The sequence below is a fragment of the Callorhinus ursinus genome, unplaced genomic scaffold (genome assembly GCF_003265705.2).
Source record: "Callorhinus ursinus isolate GAN/ISIS: 27379988/994484 unplaced genomic scaffold, GSC_fseal_2.0 scaffold13, whole genome shotgun sequence".
NCBI classification, from domain to species: domain Eukaryota; kingdom Metazoa; phylum Chordata; class Mammalia; order Carnivora; family Otariidae; genus Callorhinus; species Callorhinus ursinus.
The window spans coordinates 18979048-18999504 of record NW_027397075.1 but is presented as its reverse complement, the minus strand read 5'-3'; the positions used below and the strand labels follow the sequence as shown (position 1 = coordinate 18999504).

Here is a 20457-nt window from a genome sequence, read left to right as displayed (position 1 = left end):
ATTGGTTGTTCAGGAGTGTATTGTTCAATTTCCATATTTTAATGAGTTTTCCAGTTTCCTCTATTGATTTCTAGTGTCATAATTTTGTGCTTAGAAAAGATCCTTGTTATGATTTCAGTTTTTGCTAAATTTCCTAAGACTTGTTTTGTAAGCTAACTTTTGATGTATCCTGTTCCATGTGTGTTTGGGAAGCATGTATATTCTGCTGCTGTTGGATGGAATGTTCTGTATATGTCTGTTAGATCCATTTGGTCTGTAGTTCACATTCATCGTTTCCTTACTGATTTTCTGTCTGAATGATATATCCATTGTTGGAAGTAGGGTATTGAAGGCCCCTACTATTATTGTATTGTCTATTTCTCCTTTCACATCTGTTGTGTCTGTTCAGTATATTTAGGTGCTACAGTAGTGGGTGCATATATATTTATAGTTGTCCTATCTTCTTGATGATTTGGACTGTTTATTCTTACACAATAACTTCCTTGTGTCTTGTTACTATTCTTCACTTAACATTTATTTCATCTAAGTATAGCTACCCTTGTTCTCTGTTTCCACTTGCATGGAAAATCTTGTCCCATTCCTTCATTTTGAGTCTTTGTGTCTCCTTAAAGCTGAAGTGAGCCTTTTATAGGCAACATCTAGTTGGATCTTGTTTTTTTAATCCATCCAGCCACTCTAGGTCTTTTTGTTAGAGAATTGAATCCATTTATATTTAAAGTAATTATTAATAGGTAAGGATTTACTAATGTCATCCTATTAATTGTTTTCTGAGTGTTTTGTAGTTCCTTGGTTTCTTTCTTCCTCTCTTATTGGCTTCGTTTGTAAATTGATGATTTTTTGTAGTGTTATGCTTTGATTCCCTTCTCTTTATCTGTTGTGTACCTCCTGTAGTTGTTTGCTTTATGGTTACCATGAAGCTCACATAAAATCCTTAGTTATAACAGTCTGTTTTATGTTGATACCAATTGTTTATTCTCCTGGTTTATTTTACAATTGCTTTAAGTATTTTTCTTCATATGTTTTAGAAGCACATAAGACAAGGGTATAATATTTCCTGTAACTGTAAAATATAATTTAGAAAACTGAAGAGGAGAAAAAAATCCTTGCAGATTTACCCATACTTTATATACCATGCTCTTTCTTTCTCCCTGATACTGCTGAGCTCCTTGTTCTGTTGTTTGTTTTCTCTTTAGATAATTTCCTTTAGCCATTTTTTTAAAAACAGCTCTGTATCAGCAAATTCTCTTAGCTTTTATATATCTGAGAATGTCTTAATTTTCTCTTTATTACTAAAGAATATTTTTGCAGAGCATAGGATCCTACGTTGATAGTTCTTTCGTTTTAACATCTGAAAAATATTGTACCACTTCCTTAGGACTCCCTCATTTTTGAGGAGAAATTCACTGTTATTCTGAGTATTTATCTAAGGTGGTATTTTTGTCTGGCTGCTTGCAAGGTTTTTCTCCTTTTATAAAAGTTTTCTGATGTTTAATGGTGTGTTCTGGCATGAATTTCTTTGGGTTTATTCGGTTTGGGATTCATTCATCTTCTGGAATCTGTAGGTTTATGTGTCTTGCTAAATTTGGGATGGTTTTAGACCTTACTACTTTGAGTACTTTTACAGATCTGCCTACTTTCTTTTCTCTTTCTAGGATTCTGATGACATGGATATTAGATCTTTTGTTATCAGCCCACAAATACTTGGGTCTCTGTTCATTTTCGTTTTCATTCTGCTTTTTTCTCTGCTGTTCAGATTGGTCAGTATCTACTGTCTTATCTTCCATTTCACTGATTCTTTCCACCGATCCCAGTTAAATCCATCCACCCAGATTTTCATTTTATTTATTTATTTCTAAAATTTCCATTTTGTTTTTTGTAAACTTGTTTTTTTGCCGAGACTTCCTGTATCTTTGCTTGGGTCTTCTGTTTGTTGATTTATTTCAGATATATTCATAATTGCTCAGTGAAGCATTTTTATCATAACTGTTTTAATGTCTTAGATATATTTTTAAAATATTTTATTTATTTTAGAGAGAGTGAGAGAGCATGCGAGCAGGGGGAGCGGCAAAAGGCAAGGGAGAGAAAATCTTAAGCAGGCTCCACACTCAGTGCAGATCCTGACACAGGGTTTGATCTCACAATCCTGAGATCATGACTCGAACCAAAATCAAGAGTCAGATGCTTAATTGACTATGCCACCCAGATGCCCCTTGTCAGATATTTCTAGCATCTCTACTATTTCAATGTCAGCATCTGTTGATTTTCTTTTCTCATTCAAGTTGAGGTTTTCCTGTTTCCTGATAGGATGAGTGATTTTCAGTTAGTGACTCTGAATCTTATTTAAACCTTCCATTTTAGCTGGCTTTTCCTGCCACCACTTCAGCAATGGTGCATTGCTGGGTTGAAGTAAAAGTTTCCCCACTAGGCCTCCCTTGACACCCAAAGAAGGGCTCCTCCTCCTTCCTGGAAGGGGTTGGGTGTCCCAGGCCCCCACCTGGTTTCTGCTGACACTGTGGTGGGCCTGGCCTTAATACCGCTGGGCAGTGGTGGACGTTCTTACTTCTTCTGACCCCACCCCAACGTGGGGACAGTGGAGAACCTCACTACTGTTGGGGGAGGGGGTGGAAGTGCTATTTGGCCATGTGGTCTCCACCGATACTGTGTGTGGGACAGGCTTGTTACCAACCAGTGGGGTTGAATATTCTGGCCCTTTGCTAGTCCCCTCCCTACAGTGTGTTTGGGCACCTCATCATAGCCTTATGTGATTGGAACTCTAGCTCCTCACGTGTCCTTTGCTGATGGACGTGGTCATGGGCAAGTTGTTTGTGTTGTTTAACGTGAGTAGAATGGTTATTTTCTGAAAGTATTCTGTCTTGTTAGTTTGCTCCTTTCCTGGTCCTTTGGGTAAAAAGTGTAGACTTTTGTTGGGGCTTGTTGGCATTTCTGCATTGCCAGTTTCAACCCAGGGAACTTCCCACTGTGTTGGTCCAGCATTCCTGACACTACCATGTCATGTTCCCTTGTCCCTGTCAATCATCCTTTTCTCTCCAAATTTCAGTTTTCTTATGTTTGTTTTATGTATGATGTCCAGGAGTTTTTGTTGCAGTTAATGGGAAGCGGGAAGTACATCTATTCCGTCTTTCTGGAAGCAGAGGTACCCTGAGTAAGCTCTTCACATGTAAACCCCATGACATCACAGCTTCAGCATGCATGCTTAGATGTTTTCTATGGATCCCCACTAGCTCCAGGATGAGAGTAAAATTTCTCGGTTGTTTCCAAGGCCCTTCATTATTGCACATGTATTTGCCTCTCCAGCTTCTCATCTTGTTACTGTGCCTCAGCGGCTCTTTCCCGCCATAGTACTACTCTTAGTCCTACTGGATCCCCTTCAGAGTTTTCACATTGTTTGTGTTGTTTTATCTCTTTTCTTTCTCCACCCCCTTGTTCTTCCTTCCTCCCTCCTTCCCTTCCTTCCTTCCTTCTTTCCTTCCTCATTAATTCATTTTTGCTTGTTTGCTGGAGACATTCTTCACCTGGCAAACTTACACTCCTCTGTAATACGTTCTACCACTGACATAGTTTTCATTTGAATGTTGCTTTACTTCCCTCACTACTAGACTGTCAGCGTCTTGCAAGTAGCAACTTTGACCATTTTACTCATTGATATGTATATATGCGTGGAAGAGTGCTTGACACATAAAAATCCCCTGGTCAGTATTTGTTGATGAGTGAGCGATGAAGTGGAACTTCACTCTTGGAAACCTTTGACCACTTCCTAAGTGTCTTCTTGCATTGTGTCTTTACAGGCAGGTCCCAACGCACTCATGCCTTACATAAAAATCAGTGGTGCCCAGACAGAGTTACCGTTCAACTCCTGTTGAGATTTCCTTCTTTACTCCTTCCTTCTCCCTAAACTTGTGCTTATATGACTGCTCTTCACTCCTGATGTTTCAGCCTTTCCCAGGGGTGGGAAAGAACCATTGAAAATAATGTTGAGAGAAAGGGTAAATCCTCTTTTTAGAATTTTTCCTTCCCTGCCTCTTTTTTCTTGGCCGAGTGCTGGTTTCTGTGCCCTCAATTGCATTCCATCTCTTCAGTATCATTCATTCATTTTTAAACCCTTTTTATTGTGGTAAAATGTATAGAATATAGAAATTAGCATTTTAACCACTTTTAAAATGTACAAATCAGTGGCATTAAACACATTGACATGCTGTGTGACCATCACCCTCCATCTCCTTGGCTTGTCATCTTCCCAAACAGAAACTCTCCACCCATCAAACGCCAGCTCCCCATTCCTCCCACCTCCACCCCCTGGCAACCCCCATTCTCCTTTCTGTTTCTCTGAATTTGACTAGGAACCTCATATACATGTAGTCATAGAATGTCTGTCCTTTTGTAACTGACTTATGTCAGTTAGCACATAGTGTCTTCAAGGTTCATCCATGTCATAGCAGGTGTCAGAATGTCCTTCCCAATATAGCATCCTGTTGTGTATATGTAAACACTCCATGTTGTTTATTCATCCACCAACCAGCTGGGTTTGGTTTTCCCTTTTGTTTATTGTAAATAATGCTGCTTTTCACATGAGGTTACATATCTTTCTTCAAGTCCCTGCTTTCTCTTCTTTTGGGCATATAGCAATAAGTGGGATTCCTGGATTTATATGGAAATTCTGTGTTTAACGTTTTTAGGAATTGCCACAGTTTTCCACAGCGGCTGTACCATTTACATTCCCACCAGCAACATTCATTCATTCTTAATTTGATCTATAAACATCTTTATGGAGTTGCTACTCTGTACCAAAAATTATAGTAGGTTCCAGAGGCATAGTGGTCAGGCTGAGGGTAATTATCATCTGTGTCTCATTCATAATTACACCCACACTGCCTTAAACATTTGACATAAGAGCTAGAGATAAAACATAGGCTCCCTAGAGACCTGCCTGATGAGTGGCCCCGACTATACTCGTGGCTGTAAAGGAAAAAAAGGTATCTAAATCACCTTCTAAATGATGTTCCTCTGCTACTTCTTTTTTTTTCTCACTTTACTTTGTTTTTTTTAACTAATTTTCTATCGTTCTGTTAATCACCATACCTTACATCATTAGTTTTTGATGTAGTGTTCCATGATTCATTGTTTGTGCATAACACCCAATGCTCCATGCAGAATGTGCCCTCTTTAATACCCATCACCAGGCTAACCCATCCCCCCACCCCCTCCCCTCTAGAACCCTCAGTTTCCTTTTCAGAGTCCATCATCTCTCATGGTTTGTCTCCCCCTCCGATTTACCCCCCTTCATTCTTCCCCTCCTATTATTTTCTTCTTCTTTTTTTTTTTTAACATATATTGCATTATTTGCTTCACAGGTACAGATCTGTGATTCAACAGTCTTGCACAATTCACAATGCTCACCATAGCACATACACTCCCTAATGTCTATCACCCAGCCACCCCATCCTTCCCACCCCACCCCCACTTCAGCAACCCTCAGTTTGTTTCCTGAGATTAAGAATTCCTCATATCAGTGAGGTCATATGATACATGTCTTTCTCTGATTGACTTATTTCGCTCAGCATAACACCCTCCAGTTCCATCCATGTCCTTGCAAATGGCAAGATGATGGCTCCATAATATTCCATTGTATATATATACCACATCTTCTTTATCCCTTCATCTGTCGATGGACATCTTGGCTCTTTCCACAGTTTGGCTATTGTGGACATTGCTGCTATAAACATTGGGGTACACATACCCCTTCGGATCCCTACATTTGTATCTTTGTGGTAAATGCCCAGTAGTGCAATTGCTGGATCGTATGGTAGCTCTATTTTCAACTTTTTGAAGAACCTCCATACTATTTTCCAGAGTAGTTGCACCAGCTCGCATTCCCACCAACAGTGTAGGAGGATTCCCCTTTCTCCGCATCCCCGCCAACATCTGTTGTTTCCTGACTTGTTCATTTTAGCCATTCTGACTGGTGTGAGGTGGTATCTCATTGAGGTTTTGATTTGGATTTCCTTGATTCCGAGCGATGTTGAGCACTTTTTCATGTGTCTGTTGGCCATTTGGATGTCTTCTTTGGAAAAATGTCTGTTCATGTCTTCTGCCCATTTCTTGATCGGATTATTTGTTCTTTAGGTGTAGAGTTTGATAAGTTCTTTATAGATTTTGGATACTAGCCCTTTATCTGATATGTCATTTGCAAATATTTTCTCCCATTCTGTCAGTTGTCTTTTGGTTTTGTTGACTGTTTCTTTTGCTGTGCAAAAGCTTTTTATCTTGATGAAGTCCCAAGAGTTCATTTTTGCCCTTGCTTCCCTTGCCTTTGGTGATGTTTCTAGGAAGAAGTTGCTGCGGCTGAGGTCGAAGAGGTTGTTGCCTGTGTTCTCCTTTAGGATGTTGATGGACTCCTGTCTCACACTGAGGTCTTTCAACCATTTGGAGTCTATTTTTGTGTGTGGTGTAAGGAAATGGTCCAGTTTCCTTCTTCTGCATGTGGCTGTCCAATTTTCCCAACACCATTTGTTGAAGAGACTGTCTTTTTTCCATTGGACATTCTTTCCTGCTTTGTCAAAGATTAGTTGACCATAGAGTTGAGGGTCCATTACTGGGCTCTCTATTCTGTTTCATTGATCTATGGGTCTGTTTTTGTGCCAGTACCATACTGTCTTGATGATGACAGCTTTGTAATAGAGCTGGAAGTCCGGAATTGTGATGCCGCCAGCTTTGCCTTTCTTTTTCAACATTCCTCTGGCTATTCAGGGTCTCTTCTGGTTCCATACAAATTTTTGGATTATTTGTTCCATTTCCTTGAAAAAAGTGAATGGTATTTTGATGGGGATTGCATTGAATGTGTAGATTGCTCTAGGTAGCCTTGACACCTTCACAATGTTTGTTCTTCCAATCCATGAGTATGGAACGTTTTTCCATTTCTTTGTGTTCTTCAATTTCTTTCATGAGTATTTTGTACTTTTCTGAGTACAGATCCTTTGCCTCTCTGGTTAGATTTATTCCTAGGTATCTTATGGTTTTAGGTGCAATTGTAAATGGGATCGACTCCTTAATTTCTCTCTCTTCTGTCTTGTTGTTGGTGTATAGGAATGCCACTGATTTCTGTGCATTGATTTTATATCCTGCCACTTGACTGAATTCCTGTATGAGTTCTAGCAGTTTTGGGGTGGAGTCTTTTGGGTTTTCCACACACAGTATCATATCATCTGCAAAGAGTGAGAGTTTGACTTCTTCTTTGCCGATTTGGATGCCTTTGATTTCTTTTTGTTGTCTGATTGCTGTGGCTAGGACTTCTAATACTATGTTGAATAGCAGTGGTGATAGTGGACATCCCTGCCGTGTTCCTGACCTTAGGGGGAAAGCTCTCCGTTTTTCCCCATTGAGAATGATATTCGCCGTGGGTTTTTCATAGATGGCTTTTATGATATTGAGGTATGTACCCTCTATCCCTATACTCTGAAGAGTTTTAATCAAGAAAGGATGCTGTACTTTCTCCAATGATTTTTCTGCATCCACTGAGAGGATCATATGATTCTTGTTCTTTCTTTTGTTAATGTATTGTATCACATTGATTGATTTGCAGATGTTGAACCAACCTTGCAACCCAGGGATAAATCCTACTTGGTCATGGTGAATAATCCATTTAATGTATACTGTTGGATCCTATTGGCTAGTATTTTGGTGAGAATTTTTGCATCCATGTTCATCAAGGATATTGGTCTGTAATTCTTCTTTTTGATGGGGTCTTTGTCCGGTTTTGGGATCAAGGTAATGGTGGCCTCATAAAAGGAGTTTGGAAGTTTTCCTTCCATTTCTATTTTTTGGAACAGTTTCAGAAGAATAGGTATTAATTCTTCTTTAAATGTTTGGTAGAATTCCCCCGGGAAGCCATCTGGCCCTGGGCTTTTGTTTGTTGGGAGAGTTTTGATGACTGCTTCAATTTCCTTAGTGGTTATAGGTCTGTTCAGGTTTTCTATTTCTTCTTGGTTCAGTTTTGGTAGTTGATACATCTCTAGGAATACATCCATTTCTTCCAGGTTATCTAATTTGCTGGCATATAGTTGCTCATTATATGTTCTTATAATTGTTTGTATTTCTTTGGTGTTGGTTGTGATCTCTCCTCTTTCATTCATGATTTTGTTGATTTGGGTCCTTTCTCTTTTCTTTTTGCTAAGTCTGGCCAGGGTTTATCAGTCTTGTTAATTCTTTCAAAGAACCAGCTCCTAGTTTCATTGATCTGTTCTACTGTTCTTTTGGTTTCTATTTCATTGATTTCTGCTCTGATCTTTAGTATTTCTCTTCTCCTGCTGGGTTTAGGCTTTATTTGCTGTTCTTTCTCCAGCTCCTTTAGGTGTAGGGTTAGGTTGTGTATTTGAGACCTTTCTTGTTTCTTGAGAAAGGCTTGTATTGCTATATACTTTCCTCTTAGGTCTGCCTTTGCTGCATCCCAAAGATTTTGAACAGTTGTGTTTTCATTTTCATTGGTTTCCATGAATTTTTTAAATTCTTCTTTAATTTCCTGGTTGACCCATTCATTCTTTAGTAGGATGTTCTTTAGCCTCCATGTATTTCAGTTCTTTCCGACTTTCCTCTTGTGATTGAGTTCTAGTTTCAAACCATTGTGGTCTGAAAATATGCAGGGAATGATCCCAATCTTTTGGTACAGAGGGGTTCTCTGTGCCTCCTGGAATGATTTGTGACCTAGGATGTGATCAATTCTGGAGAATGTTCCCTGGGCACTAGAGAAGAATGTGTATTCTGTTGCTTTGGCATGGAATGTTCTGAATATGTCTGTGAAATTCATTTGGTCCAGTGTGTCATTTAAAGTCTTTATTTCCTTGTTGATCTTCTACTTAGATGACCTGTCCATTTCAGTGAGGGAGGTGTTAAGGTCCCCACTATTATTGTATTGTTGTCAATGTGTTTCTTTGCTTTTGTTATTAACTGGCTTATATAATTGGCTACTCCCATGTTAGGGGCATAGATATTTACAATTGTTAGATCTTCTTGTTGGATAGACCCTTTAAGTAGGATACAGTGTCCTTCCTCATCTTTTATTACAGACTTTGTTTTAAAATCTAATTTGTCTGATAGAAGGATTGCCACCTCAGCTTTCTTTTGGTGTCCATTAGCATGGTAATTGGTTTTTCACCCCCTCACTTTCAATGTGGGGGTGTCTTTGGGTCTAAAATGAGTCTCTTGCAGACAGCATATCGATGGGCCTTGTTTTTTCATCCAATCTGATAGCCTGTGTCTTTTGATTGGGGCATTGAGCCCATTTTCATTCAGGGTAACTATTGAAAGGAATTTAGTGCCATTGTATTGCCTGTAAGGTGACTGTTACTGTATATTGTCTATGTTCCTTTTTGGTCTATGCTGCTTTTAGGCTCTCTCTTTGCTTAGAGGACCCCTTTCAATATTTCCTGTAGGGCTGGTTTCGTGTTTGCAAATTCCTTTAGTTTTTGTTTGTCCTGGAAGCTTTTCATCTCTCCTTCTATTTTCAATGATAGCCTAGCTGGATATAGTATTCTTGGCTGCATGTTTTTCTTGTTTAGTGCTCTGAATATATCATGCCAGTCCTTTCTGGCCTGCCAGGTCTCTGTGGATAGGTCTGTTGCCAATCTAATGTTTCTACCCTTATAGGTTACATATCTCTTCTCCCAAGCTACTTTCAAGATTTTTTTCTTTGTCACTGAGACTCGTAAATTTTACTATTAGATGTCGGGGTGTTGACCTATTTTTATTGATTTTGAGAGGGGTTCTCTGTGCCTCCTGGATTTTGATGCCCTTTTCCTTCCCCACATTAGGAAAGTTCTCTGCTATAATTTGCTCCAATATACCTTCTGCCCCTCTCTCTCTTTCTTCTTCTTCTGGGATCCCAATTATTCCAATGTTGTTTCATCTTAGGGTATCGCTTATCTCTCGAATCCTGCCCTCGTGATCCAGTAGTTGTTTATCTCTCTTTTTCCCAGCTTCTTTATTTTCCAATATTTGGTGTTCTATATTGCTGATTCTCTCTTCTGCCTCATTTATCCTAGCAGTTAGTGCCCACATTTTTTTATTGCACCTCATTCATAGCCTTTTTGATTTCGACTTGGTTAGATTTTAGTTCTTTTATTTCTCCAGAAAGGGTTTCTCTAATAAGTTCCATGCTTTTTTCAAGCCCAGCTAGTATCTTTAAAATCATGATTCTGAACTCTAAGTCCAACATCACGCTAATGTCCGTATGAGTAGGTCCCTGGAAGACTCAAGAGGTACTACCTCTTGTTCTTTTTGTTGAGGTGATTTTTTTCGTCTTGTCATTTTGTCCAGAGGAGAATAGATGAATGAGAGAACAAAATGCTAACAGGTTAGCAATGTCCTCAGAAAATATACTCTAAGCAAATCAGAAAGACCTGAAACCAGGGGAAAAGAAAGGGAAAGAAAGAAAAAAGAAAGCGAAAAAAGAAAAAGAAAAAGATAAAAACAAACAAAAACAGAACAAAACAAAAAAAAACAGAATATGATCAGATATGATCAGGCTGGTGCATAGTCCAGTGCCACACACTAGATTTTGGGTGTATTTTGGTCTGTGAGAAGAAAGTGCCTCCTAAAATTTTAAAGAAGAAAGACTTATATATGTACAGAATAAGGGTTGATACAATGAAGGGATGGAATATGACTGTAAAAATGAAAATTATAAAACATTTTAAAAGAATTGATCAGAAGGTGTTTGAAAAAATAATGAAGAGGATTTTAAAAAAAGGAAAGAAAGAAAGAAAAAAAAAGGGGAGAGAATGTGATCAGGCAGGAGACTGGAAAAAAGCCATACACTAGAGATATAGTGTATATTTTGATATGTTAGAAGAAACTGTATCTCAAAATTTTAATGAGAGAACAACTTATATATATATATATGCCAAAAATAAAGGTTAACTACTATGAAGGGATAGAATATGAGTCTAAAAATGAAAAATAAAAAAAATTTTTTTAAAGAAAGGGAGTGATGAGGGCGCCTGGATGGCTCACTCAGTTGGTTAAGCAACTGCGTTCGGCTCAGGTCATGATCCTGGAGTCCCAGGATCCAGTCCCACATCGGGCTCCCTGCTCAGCGGGGAGTCTGCTTCTCCCTCTGACCTTCTTCCCTGTCGTGCTCTCTATCTCTCATTCTCTCTCTCTTAAATAAATAAGATCTTTAAAAAAAGTAAAAATAAAAAATAGAAAAAGGGATTGATGAGATGTTGGTCGGAAAAGGGAAAAAGAAAAATTAAAAAAAAATTAACTTTGAAAGACTAATGAATCATGGTAAAAAAGTCATGAATTCTATGTGCAGTATTCCCCTAGCACTGGAGTTCTCCCATTCTCATTGATCGGTAAACTTGGTCTTGGCTGGCTGTTCGTGCTGATATGCTGGGGGAGGGGCCTCTTGCCATGGTTCCCAAATGTCTTTACCAGAGGCGGAATTGCCCTGCCCTTGCCAGGTCCGGGCTAAATAATCAGCTCGGGTTTGGTCTCGAGAGCTTTTGTTCCCTGCAAGCTTTCCGTACAGCTTTGGAGGACGAGAGTGAAAATGGAGGCCTCCCAATCTCCGCCAGGGAGGAGCCGAGAACTTGGGGCCCCACTCCTCAGTGCACCCCCAGAGAAAAGCAGTCGGTCCCTCCCGCCTCCCCGGTCTCTGGCCGCACTCTGTGCTCACCCAGCCTCTGACCGAGCATTTCTGTCTCTGGCACCCGACCCCGTGTGGAGTCTCCAAACGCAGCAGATCCCTGCGGTGCGCTCCCGCGCCGCTCCTCCCGGGGGAGGGAGGGGAGTCTCCCCGGCCCTGCCACTTGTTGGGTCCCTGCTGGAGGAGCAGTGGCCCGACTGTCACCGATTACAGTTTATGGCAACCCCAAGCTGAGAGCTTGCTCCTCGGCTCCGTCTCTGCAGCCAGCTTCCCCACTCCGATACCTGGGAGCTCTGCTGCACTCAGGCACCCCTGGTCTTTCTGTGACCCCGAGGGTCCTGAGACCACACTGTCCTGCGAGGATTCCATCCCCCGCTTAGCCACTGGGGTGACGTCCCTCAGCTGATCCGATTTCTAAAAGTTCCGATTTTGTGCTCCACGGCTCTATCACTTGCCAGAAGCGCCCAATGGAGGCGCCCTCCCCCACCATCTATCTTCCTGAATATCGCCTCGGATTCACTACTCTGTACGTCCTACCTTCCAGAAAGCGGTTGCTTTTCTGTTCAGAGAGTTGTTGCTATTCTTTTCTTCAATCTCCTATGAGTTCACAGGTGTTCAGAATAGTTTGATCCCTATCCAGCTGAATTCCTGAGACCAGACAAAAATCCAAGTCTCCTACTCCTCCGCCATCTTGCTCCGCCCTACTCTGCTACTTCTTAAGCATGATGTTTATGTGAACAAATATGCATCATCAGTGTCTTTCTATCTTTTTTTCCCATGGCAGTGTTTTATAATATATTTAAACTCCTGGAACACTTATTAAGTTTGTGGCTACGTAAAATTACTTTTTAAAATCTGCTTTCCTCATCATGCTCTAAACTCCCAGGAGGGTAAGACGGTTTCCTTGTGTCCTCTAACAGACACTCAGTACATACTTGTTGACCATCTGCAGATAAAAATAAAAATTCATCCTCTTATTTTATTATTTTTCCATGAGAAAATAAAGGAATGGTTTCTTCCTAAATAATATAATTATTGTAACTTATAATGTGCTTCATAACCCCCTTTCCTTTGTTGCCTTGAGATGGGTGGTTTGTGCCTCCATGTTCTATCTCTTCAGCACTAAACTACCTCTCTTTCCCTCTCTCTCTTTCACTGTCCATCTGTCTCCCACACACACTATATCATGTAAGTAAAGTATAAAAGATAGTGAATGGAGGGAGAGAAGTGAAAATAGGGGAACCTGTTTTCCCCCGTCATGATTTTAAGTCAGATCTCTTCACATCTCAGAAGAGTTCTGGATTATTTTAAGAGTAAGAATGTAGGGAGAAGCTGTGGATTGGGGTGAGATGCTCTGATGGTTCTACCCCCTGAGTGCCGCCCTTGCCCTGTGTGGTTTGCCCACGCTCCACTCTGAGTGATTCCCAGAGTTGGGAATGGGAATCACTCAGAGTGGAGCGCGGGCAATTTGATTTTCTGCTTCATTTATGAAGAGTGTTACACTTGTCTTCCTGACTTGGTCATTCTCCTTCAGACAGAGACTCTATTTTATATTTCTCTTATATGTGACACAGTGCAAAGAAAACTTATTTACTGTGTGTTAATCCCTTATTAAATCCTCATTACTAAGAGATTGAATTTGACAATTGTACTAGCAACAGTGAGCTAAGAAACATTTAGTTGGGATGAGCTAACCCACTTTGCTAGCTGTGTTTATTCACTAAAACTGGTTTTTAATTACTCCACCTAAATGGTATGGCTTATCATGGTTCATGAGATATTTTTTGATAGTCTCTAAGGATTTCTCTTTTTTAAGATTATTTATTTATTTGACGGAGAGAGAGCACAAGCAGGCTCCCTGCTCAGCAGGGAGCCCGATGCGGGGCTCGATCCCAGGACCCTGGGATCATGACCTGAGCCAGAAGGCAGATGCTTAACCGACTGAGCCACCCAGGCGCCCCATCTTTGAGGATTTCTTTCAAAGTTTTGATTCAATTCACTGTTTGCTGTAGTGAAAGTAAACACTCCTATACCTTAGCCATTTTAGAGTGGTTGGCCAAAATTCAGTGCATTCTGGATTTTTCTTGATTTGAGGTTTTTATCTTTGGGGAATGCAAAATTCTGTGTTATCAAATGCAAGTGTAATACTTTTCTTCATATGGGAAGATTTTATAAATAATCGATTTTGTCTTCTCCAGTTGGTCTATGAGAAACATGAAAATGTGACATAAAATTCATATATATACCTAACAACTTCATTGCAAAGCAGCCAAAGCGAAATGGCTGGGATAAAACTTGAATTTAACCTAAACTGGAAGAAGACAATAAACCATCCATGATGGCTGTCAAACCCATCCCACGGAGTCATTTTGCCGTAAACTTTATGTGATGCAGACATTTTATGAAACACTGATTTCATTTTTGTTTCTAACAAAAAGCAGTCGAGATAACTGAATGACTCAGTAATTTGCAAAAAACTTTAACATGCTAGGGAAGAGCTCTTCAGAGTGCAGGAAAGGAGGTGGACATTCTCAGAAGGGATTATGAAACGGGCCATATGACTGCTTCAGACGGACATGCCTTAACCATAAAATGGAATTGAAGTTAGCCATGTCACATACTCAATTTTGACTCCAAATTATTAGTAATAATCTTAAAATCTTAAAATCTTAAAAATGTTTAAAACTTAAAGTAACAGAAAAATATCACTTAAAAAGGTTTCAAAGAAATTAGTATAAACAGAAAAGTTCCTACATGCAATGCTGAAATTTAAGAAAATGATAAAATATAATTTTCTGAATATGACTACATGTCCTGTGATCTTTAAGATTAAACATCCTATAATCTTTTAGTGAAACATTCTTCAAGTGAAATATTTATAAAAACTATTAAAATTATACTATTAGACAAAATGAAAACTAATTAAATGCAACTTTGCAGATATTTTTGAATATTGTTAAAAAACTATGGTATCCATAAATGTATCCAGACTTTCAAAATACCTAAGATAAACAAGCTCTTAATAAATCTATGAGTTAGGGCACTGAATATCAGTAAATTATTTTATTTAGGGAATCTAGCACCAGTTAGTATATGATACACTAATGTATTTTAGTGCCTTTTTGACCATAGGACTTACTATACACATGAAATTCTCTTTTTAATAGGACTAGTGTATTATAAACACTACTTCATTTATTGAAAGCATTCAACTCAATGTGCAATACTTTATGCACCTGTTTCCACACTTGAATTTGCAAGACCTGGGGATCTTGTTCAAATATAGATCTGATTCATTAAATCTGGGGTGGGGCCCGGGATTCTGCATTTCTGATGAGCTCCCAGAGGATGGTAATCCTCCTTGTCGGGAGATGACATTCGGAGTAACAAGTTGTAAAGAATAGAAAATATCTAGGACAGAAATTCACAATGAATGTGTTTAGATTTCTCTGTTTTTATGGGCTTCAGTTCTTTAATTTGCTAATTTACTTTTGATGCCAGGAATATTTTATATCAATTTATAAAATTTTATTTAAGCATGTATTAAAATTAGTAATTTTGTTTCCTAACAACTCTTCTGAAGTGATAAATGTTAAGTATTATTTGATAACATTACTTTCCCTGTTGGAGAGGCTGATGCAGGAGTTCTGAGCTGTCATCTTTGCTCTGATACCCATTTAGCAATGTGACCTCAGGCTAGATATTCAGCTCCCTAGGCCTCAGTCTCCTCTTCTAGATCAGAGGTTTTCAAATATTTGCTTTCAGAAATCAGAGTTTGATTTAATGCAATCCCTATCAAAATACCATCAACTTTTTTTCAAGGAACTGGAACAAATAATCCTAAAATTTGTATGGAACCAGAAAAGACCCCGAATAGCCAGAGGAATGTTGAAAAAGAAAAGTAAAGCTGGTGGCATCACAATTCCGGACTTCAAGATCTAGTACAAAGCTGTCATCATCAAGACAGTATGGTACTGGCACAAAAACAGACACATAGATCAATGGAACAGAGTAGAGAGCCCAGACATGGACCCTCAACTCTATGGTCAACTAATCTTTGACAAAGCAGGAAAGAACATCCAATGGAAGAAAGACAGTCTCTTCAACAAATGGAGTTGGGAAAATTGGACAGCCACATGCAAAAGAATGAAACTGGACCATTTCTTTACACCACACACAAAAACAGACTCAAAATTGTTGAAAGACCTCAGTGTGAGACAGGAGTCCATCAAAATCCTTGAGGAGAACACAGCAGCAACCTCTTTGACCTCAGCAACAGCAACTTCTTCCTAGAAACTTTGCCAAAGGCAAGGGAAGCAAGGACAAAAATTAACTATTGGGACTTCATCAAGATAAACATCTTTTGCACAGCAAAGGAAACAGTCAACAAAACCAAAAGACAACCGACAGAATGGGAGAAGATATTTGCAAATGACAGATAAAGGACTAGTATCCAAAATCTATAAAGAACTTATCAGACTCAACACCCAAAGAACAAATGATCCAATCAAGAAATGGGCAGGAGACATGAACAGTCATTTTTCCAAAGAAGACATCCAAATAGCCAACAGACACATGAAAAAGTGCTCAACATTGCTCGGCATCAGGGAAATCCAAATCAAAACCTCAATGACATACCACCTCACACCAGTCAGAATGGCTAAGATTAACAAGTCAGGAAACAACAGATGTTGGCGAGGAGGCAGAGAAAGGGGAACCCTCCCACACTGTTGGTGGGAATGCAAGCTAGTGTAGCCACTCTGGAAAATAGTATGGAGGTTCCTCAAAAAGTTGAAGATAGAGATACCGTATGATCCAGCAATTGCACTACTGGACATTTACCCCAAAGATACAAATGTAGGGATCCAAAGGGCACGTGCACCCCAATGTTTATAGCAGCAATGTCCACGATAGCCAAACCATGGAAAGAGCCTAGAAGGCCATCAAGAGATGAATGGATAAAGAAGAAGTGGTGTGTGTGTGTGTGTATATATATATATATACACACACACATATATACACAGTGGAATATTATGCAACTATCAAAAAAATGAATACCTGGATGGAACTAGAGGGTATTATGCTAAGCGGAATAAGTCAATCAGAGAAAGACAATTAACATATGATCTCACTGATATGAGGAATTTGAGAAACAAGACAGAGGATCATAGGGGAAGGGAGGGAAAAATGAAACAAGATGAAACCAGAGAGGGAGACAAACCACAAGAGACTCTTAATCTCAGGAGACAAACAGAGGGTTGCTGGAGTGGAGGGGTGTGGGAGGGATGGGGTGGCTGGGTGATGGACATTGGGGAGGGTATGTGCTATGGTGAGTGCTATGAATTGTGTAAGACTGATGAATCACAGACCTGTACCCATGAAACAAATAATATATGTTAATTAAAAAAAAATCAGTTTGTTCTTCAAATGACCACTAGTGAAACTGGGCTGGGAGTCTGCACCCACTAGAAGTACAGCCATCTTATAATAATTTGACTAGCATCAGCACATGAATGCTAATAACCATCCATAGAGAAACACTGTTCTGTCAGTTTTGTTGGTTTTGTTTTTATTAGTTTTAAGCTTTTAATTGGTTCTGAAGGTACTTTTTTGGAAGTATGGTGTTCTTTTTCTAATGGAAATTTTTTTTTTTTTTAAAGAAATCAATTGAACTCCTTCCCCAACTTTGTCTTCTATCTTTTTTTTTAAGGTTTTATTTATTTATTTGAGAGAGACTGAGAGAGAGAGATCATGAGAGGGGGGAGGGTCAGAGGGAGAAGCAGACTCCCTGCTGAGCAGGGAGCCTGATGCAGGCCTCGATCCCAGAATTCCAGGATCATGACCTGAGCCGAAGGCAGTCGCTTAACCATCTGAGCCATGGAAATGTGAGGCATTTTTGTATACAAGTTTTGCACATCTCCACACTGGCATTAGCTATGCACTGTCTCTAGAGTGAACTTGCTAAGCATTTAATTGTTATGAGTCATGAGTCATAGTCATAGGGGTATGGGGTGTCTATAAGCCTAAAACCAAATACAAAATATTTTTTTTTTAAATTTGGTTGTGTAAAACCTTGGTTTCAAAGATTTGTTTTTATACAAATAATGAAATAACCAGTGTTTTCTCTTTTTAGAATCAAGTCACTTAGAACAACAACTTGAGGAAGCCAACTCTGTGAGGAGAGAGCTAGATGATGCTTTTCGACAAATCAAGGCTTATGAAAAACAAATCAAAACACTACAACAAGAAAGGGAAGAATTAAACAAGGTAAAAATATATGGATAGATTTTTAAAGCTGCTTTTGGATTTTTCACCTTGTTTGATTTGTATACTGAAGCTTTCCTAGTGAATTACAATAACCTAATGTATATTTTGTCTGTAAAATGTTGGTTTAAAAATTTAAGAATTATTTTGGTGTATGTCATTTGATTAATAGCTAGTAATGAAGAAATTTTTATATTCTCAAGATTTTAAAGTTCAGAATCATTTGTTCTTTTGAAAAGTTAATAACCAAAGGACTTGATTAAAAGTAAATGTTATTGAAAAATATGAAAAAGAATAAGCAAATAGTCATATTTAGTATCTAGGGAAAAATTAAAAATGACATTTTCATTGTGATTTGCTGATATGAACATTCTTAAAAGATTATAATAAAAAATTTTTTTTAGTGTTTTAATTATTTTTTAAAATGTCAGTTTATCTTTTAAAGCATGGATGAACAAGCTAAAGTTATTTTCATAAGAACTTTTTGTAACACTCAAACAGTGTTTGTGAATATCAACAAAATTTATTAATAGCAAAGACACTCTAACACATCCAGTAGGGCAAATAATATTCAAGCACCAGAGAAGAATACTTTAAACCACTCAGTGTATGTGCTTTGCCTTTCATAAACAAGTAAAAAAATGTTGGAATTAATACTAGCCAACACAATAAAGAAATGAGTGGCTTATGGCATAGTATAAATTGTATTCAGTGATATAGTATATAATTGATAATGTAATGAATTTCCTTTGGGGGAAGATTTTAAAGTCTTGCTGCCAGTAAAGAAATGGAGGCAATTAAAAATAGAACAAATAACCTTTTGCTGAGGAAGCTAATCAGAAAGACTAACAGAAAAACTATATAAGGGTTAAATTGAATTAGATTAGTATATTTTTACTTTTTTCTTAATGCAATTACAAGCAATGTGGTGTACAGACCCATTTAAATTTATGGCCAATCTAATAATTCGAATTTATAACATGTTCTATTTTTTTAGTAATATTATAGTAATATTGGTAATTATTTATTAAATGTAGGATTATTCAGCCAAACTTAGTAAACATAAGAAGGATGAGAATCTGATATCTAGATTATATTATAGTACCATATATTTTGGCAATTTTAATAAGTTTTAATATTAAAAATCCTTTTAGTATATTTTGAGAAGGTAGTGCTATAAGGAAGCATTATGTTGATAAAAAATTTTAAGTGATTTGCTTAATATCCTACAGGCAGCAGATACTCCTTTTAAGATATTTTTCATTTGATACATTTAAAAGAATAAATATAACATTATATAAGTTTTGATGCAAATAATATAATGCACACCTCTGAACCTACCATCTAACTTAAGAAATAGAACATCACCAATTTTGTGGCATAGCCCTGGCCAGTCTTTTTTTTTTTTTTTAATCCCTTTCTCCCTACTTCCCTGAAAATGGTAATCACTGTTCTAAATTTTATGTCAATCATTTCCTTATTGAAAAAATTTTTATTACATATTAGTATATCTCTAAACAATATATCATATATAATAAAATAAATGTATGTGATGACAGATGGTAGCTACATTTCTCATGGTGAGCACTGAGTAATGGATAGAATTGTCGAATTACTATGTTTACACCTGAAACTACTGTAACATTGTATGTTAATTATACTCAATAAAAATAAATACAAATGCCAGTGCCAAATACTGAAGATGAGATTATAATTTGATATATTATTTTTGGAAAGCTAATTTGCAATAAGTATCCAAAGCCTTAAAATACTGAAATACTTGATATAGTGAACTCCATTTGTCAAAATTTAAGAAGATAACCAGTTGTTCAAACAAAGATTTGCTCACCGAGAAATTTCTCACCACATTTATAAAAGAAAAATATTAGAAAAAACTGAAATGCCCAACCAATTCATATGATGGAATAGTGTGGCTTGGTGGCTAAAGAATTTTTAATGCCATTAGGAAATTAAAAATATATATATATGTGTTGCTTTTTTCCAAGCCTTATAAAATGGTATATGCAATTTTTTGCAGTTTGTTTTTTTCACTCATTATATTTCTAAGATTCATCTATATAGCTATAAAGCATTCATTTAGTTGCGTATAGTATACCATTACGTGAATGCTCCGGAATTTACTTATTCCATTTTTTGTGTATAGACATTAAGGTTGCTTATACTTGGCAACTACTGTAAATGAAGATTCTTAAATGTATATGCTGATATGCACACACTTGCATATACAAACACGAGTAGAATAATTGGGTCATAAGTAATGAAGATAGTCTATTTTTTATGATAATGCCAAATCATTTTCTGCTGATTATACCTATTTATACTTTCACTCCCACCACGTAGTATTTATTCAACAATACTTCGTATTACTAGCTATATTATTTTGGCCAACCTAGTTGAAATTGATATTTTAGTTCTAGAATTGTGTTTTGTTAATAAGGTCTTAACTTCTCTAATTACTGAGGTTGAGTATCTTATGTATGCTCATTTATCATTTATATTTCTTCTTTTGTGAA

General features: G+C 37.8%; 1 protein-coding gene across 12 annotated transcripts in view; it reads left to right on the top strand.

The window, feature by feature from the left end:
* The window catches only part of CDC42BPA (CDC42 binding protein kinase alpha), a 351347-nt gene that overhangs the window by 200269 nt on the left and 130621 nt on the right, over positions 1–20457 (top strand). For all 12 annotated transcript variants that reach the window (XR_012380514.1, XR_012380512.1, XR_012380513.1 and 9 more), the window contains exon 12: positions 17793–17926. Coding sequence is in view for 9 of the 12 variants with exons in the window: in XM_025877951.2 (XP_025733736.1) it covers positions 17793–17926 (134 nt within the window). In the remaining 3 variants the exon portion in view is untranslated. The remainder of the gene's footprint in view (positions 1–17792; positions 17927–20457) is intronic.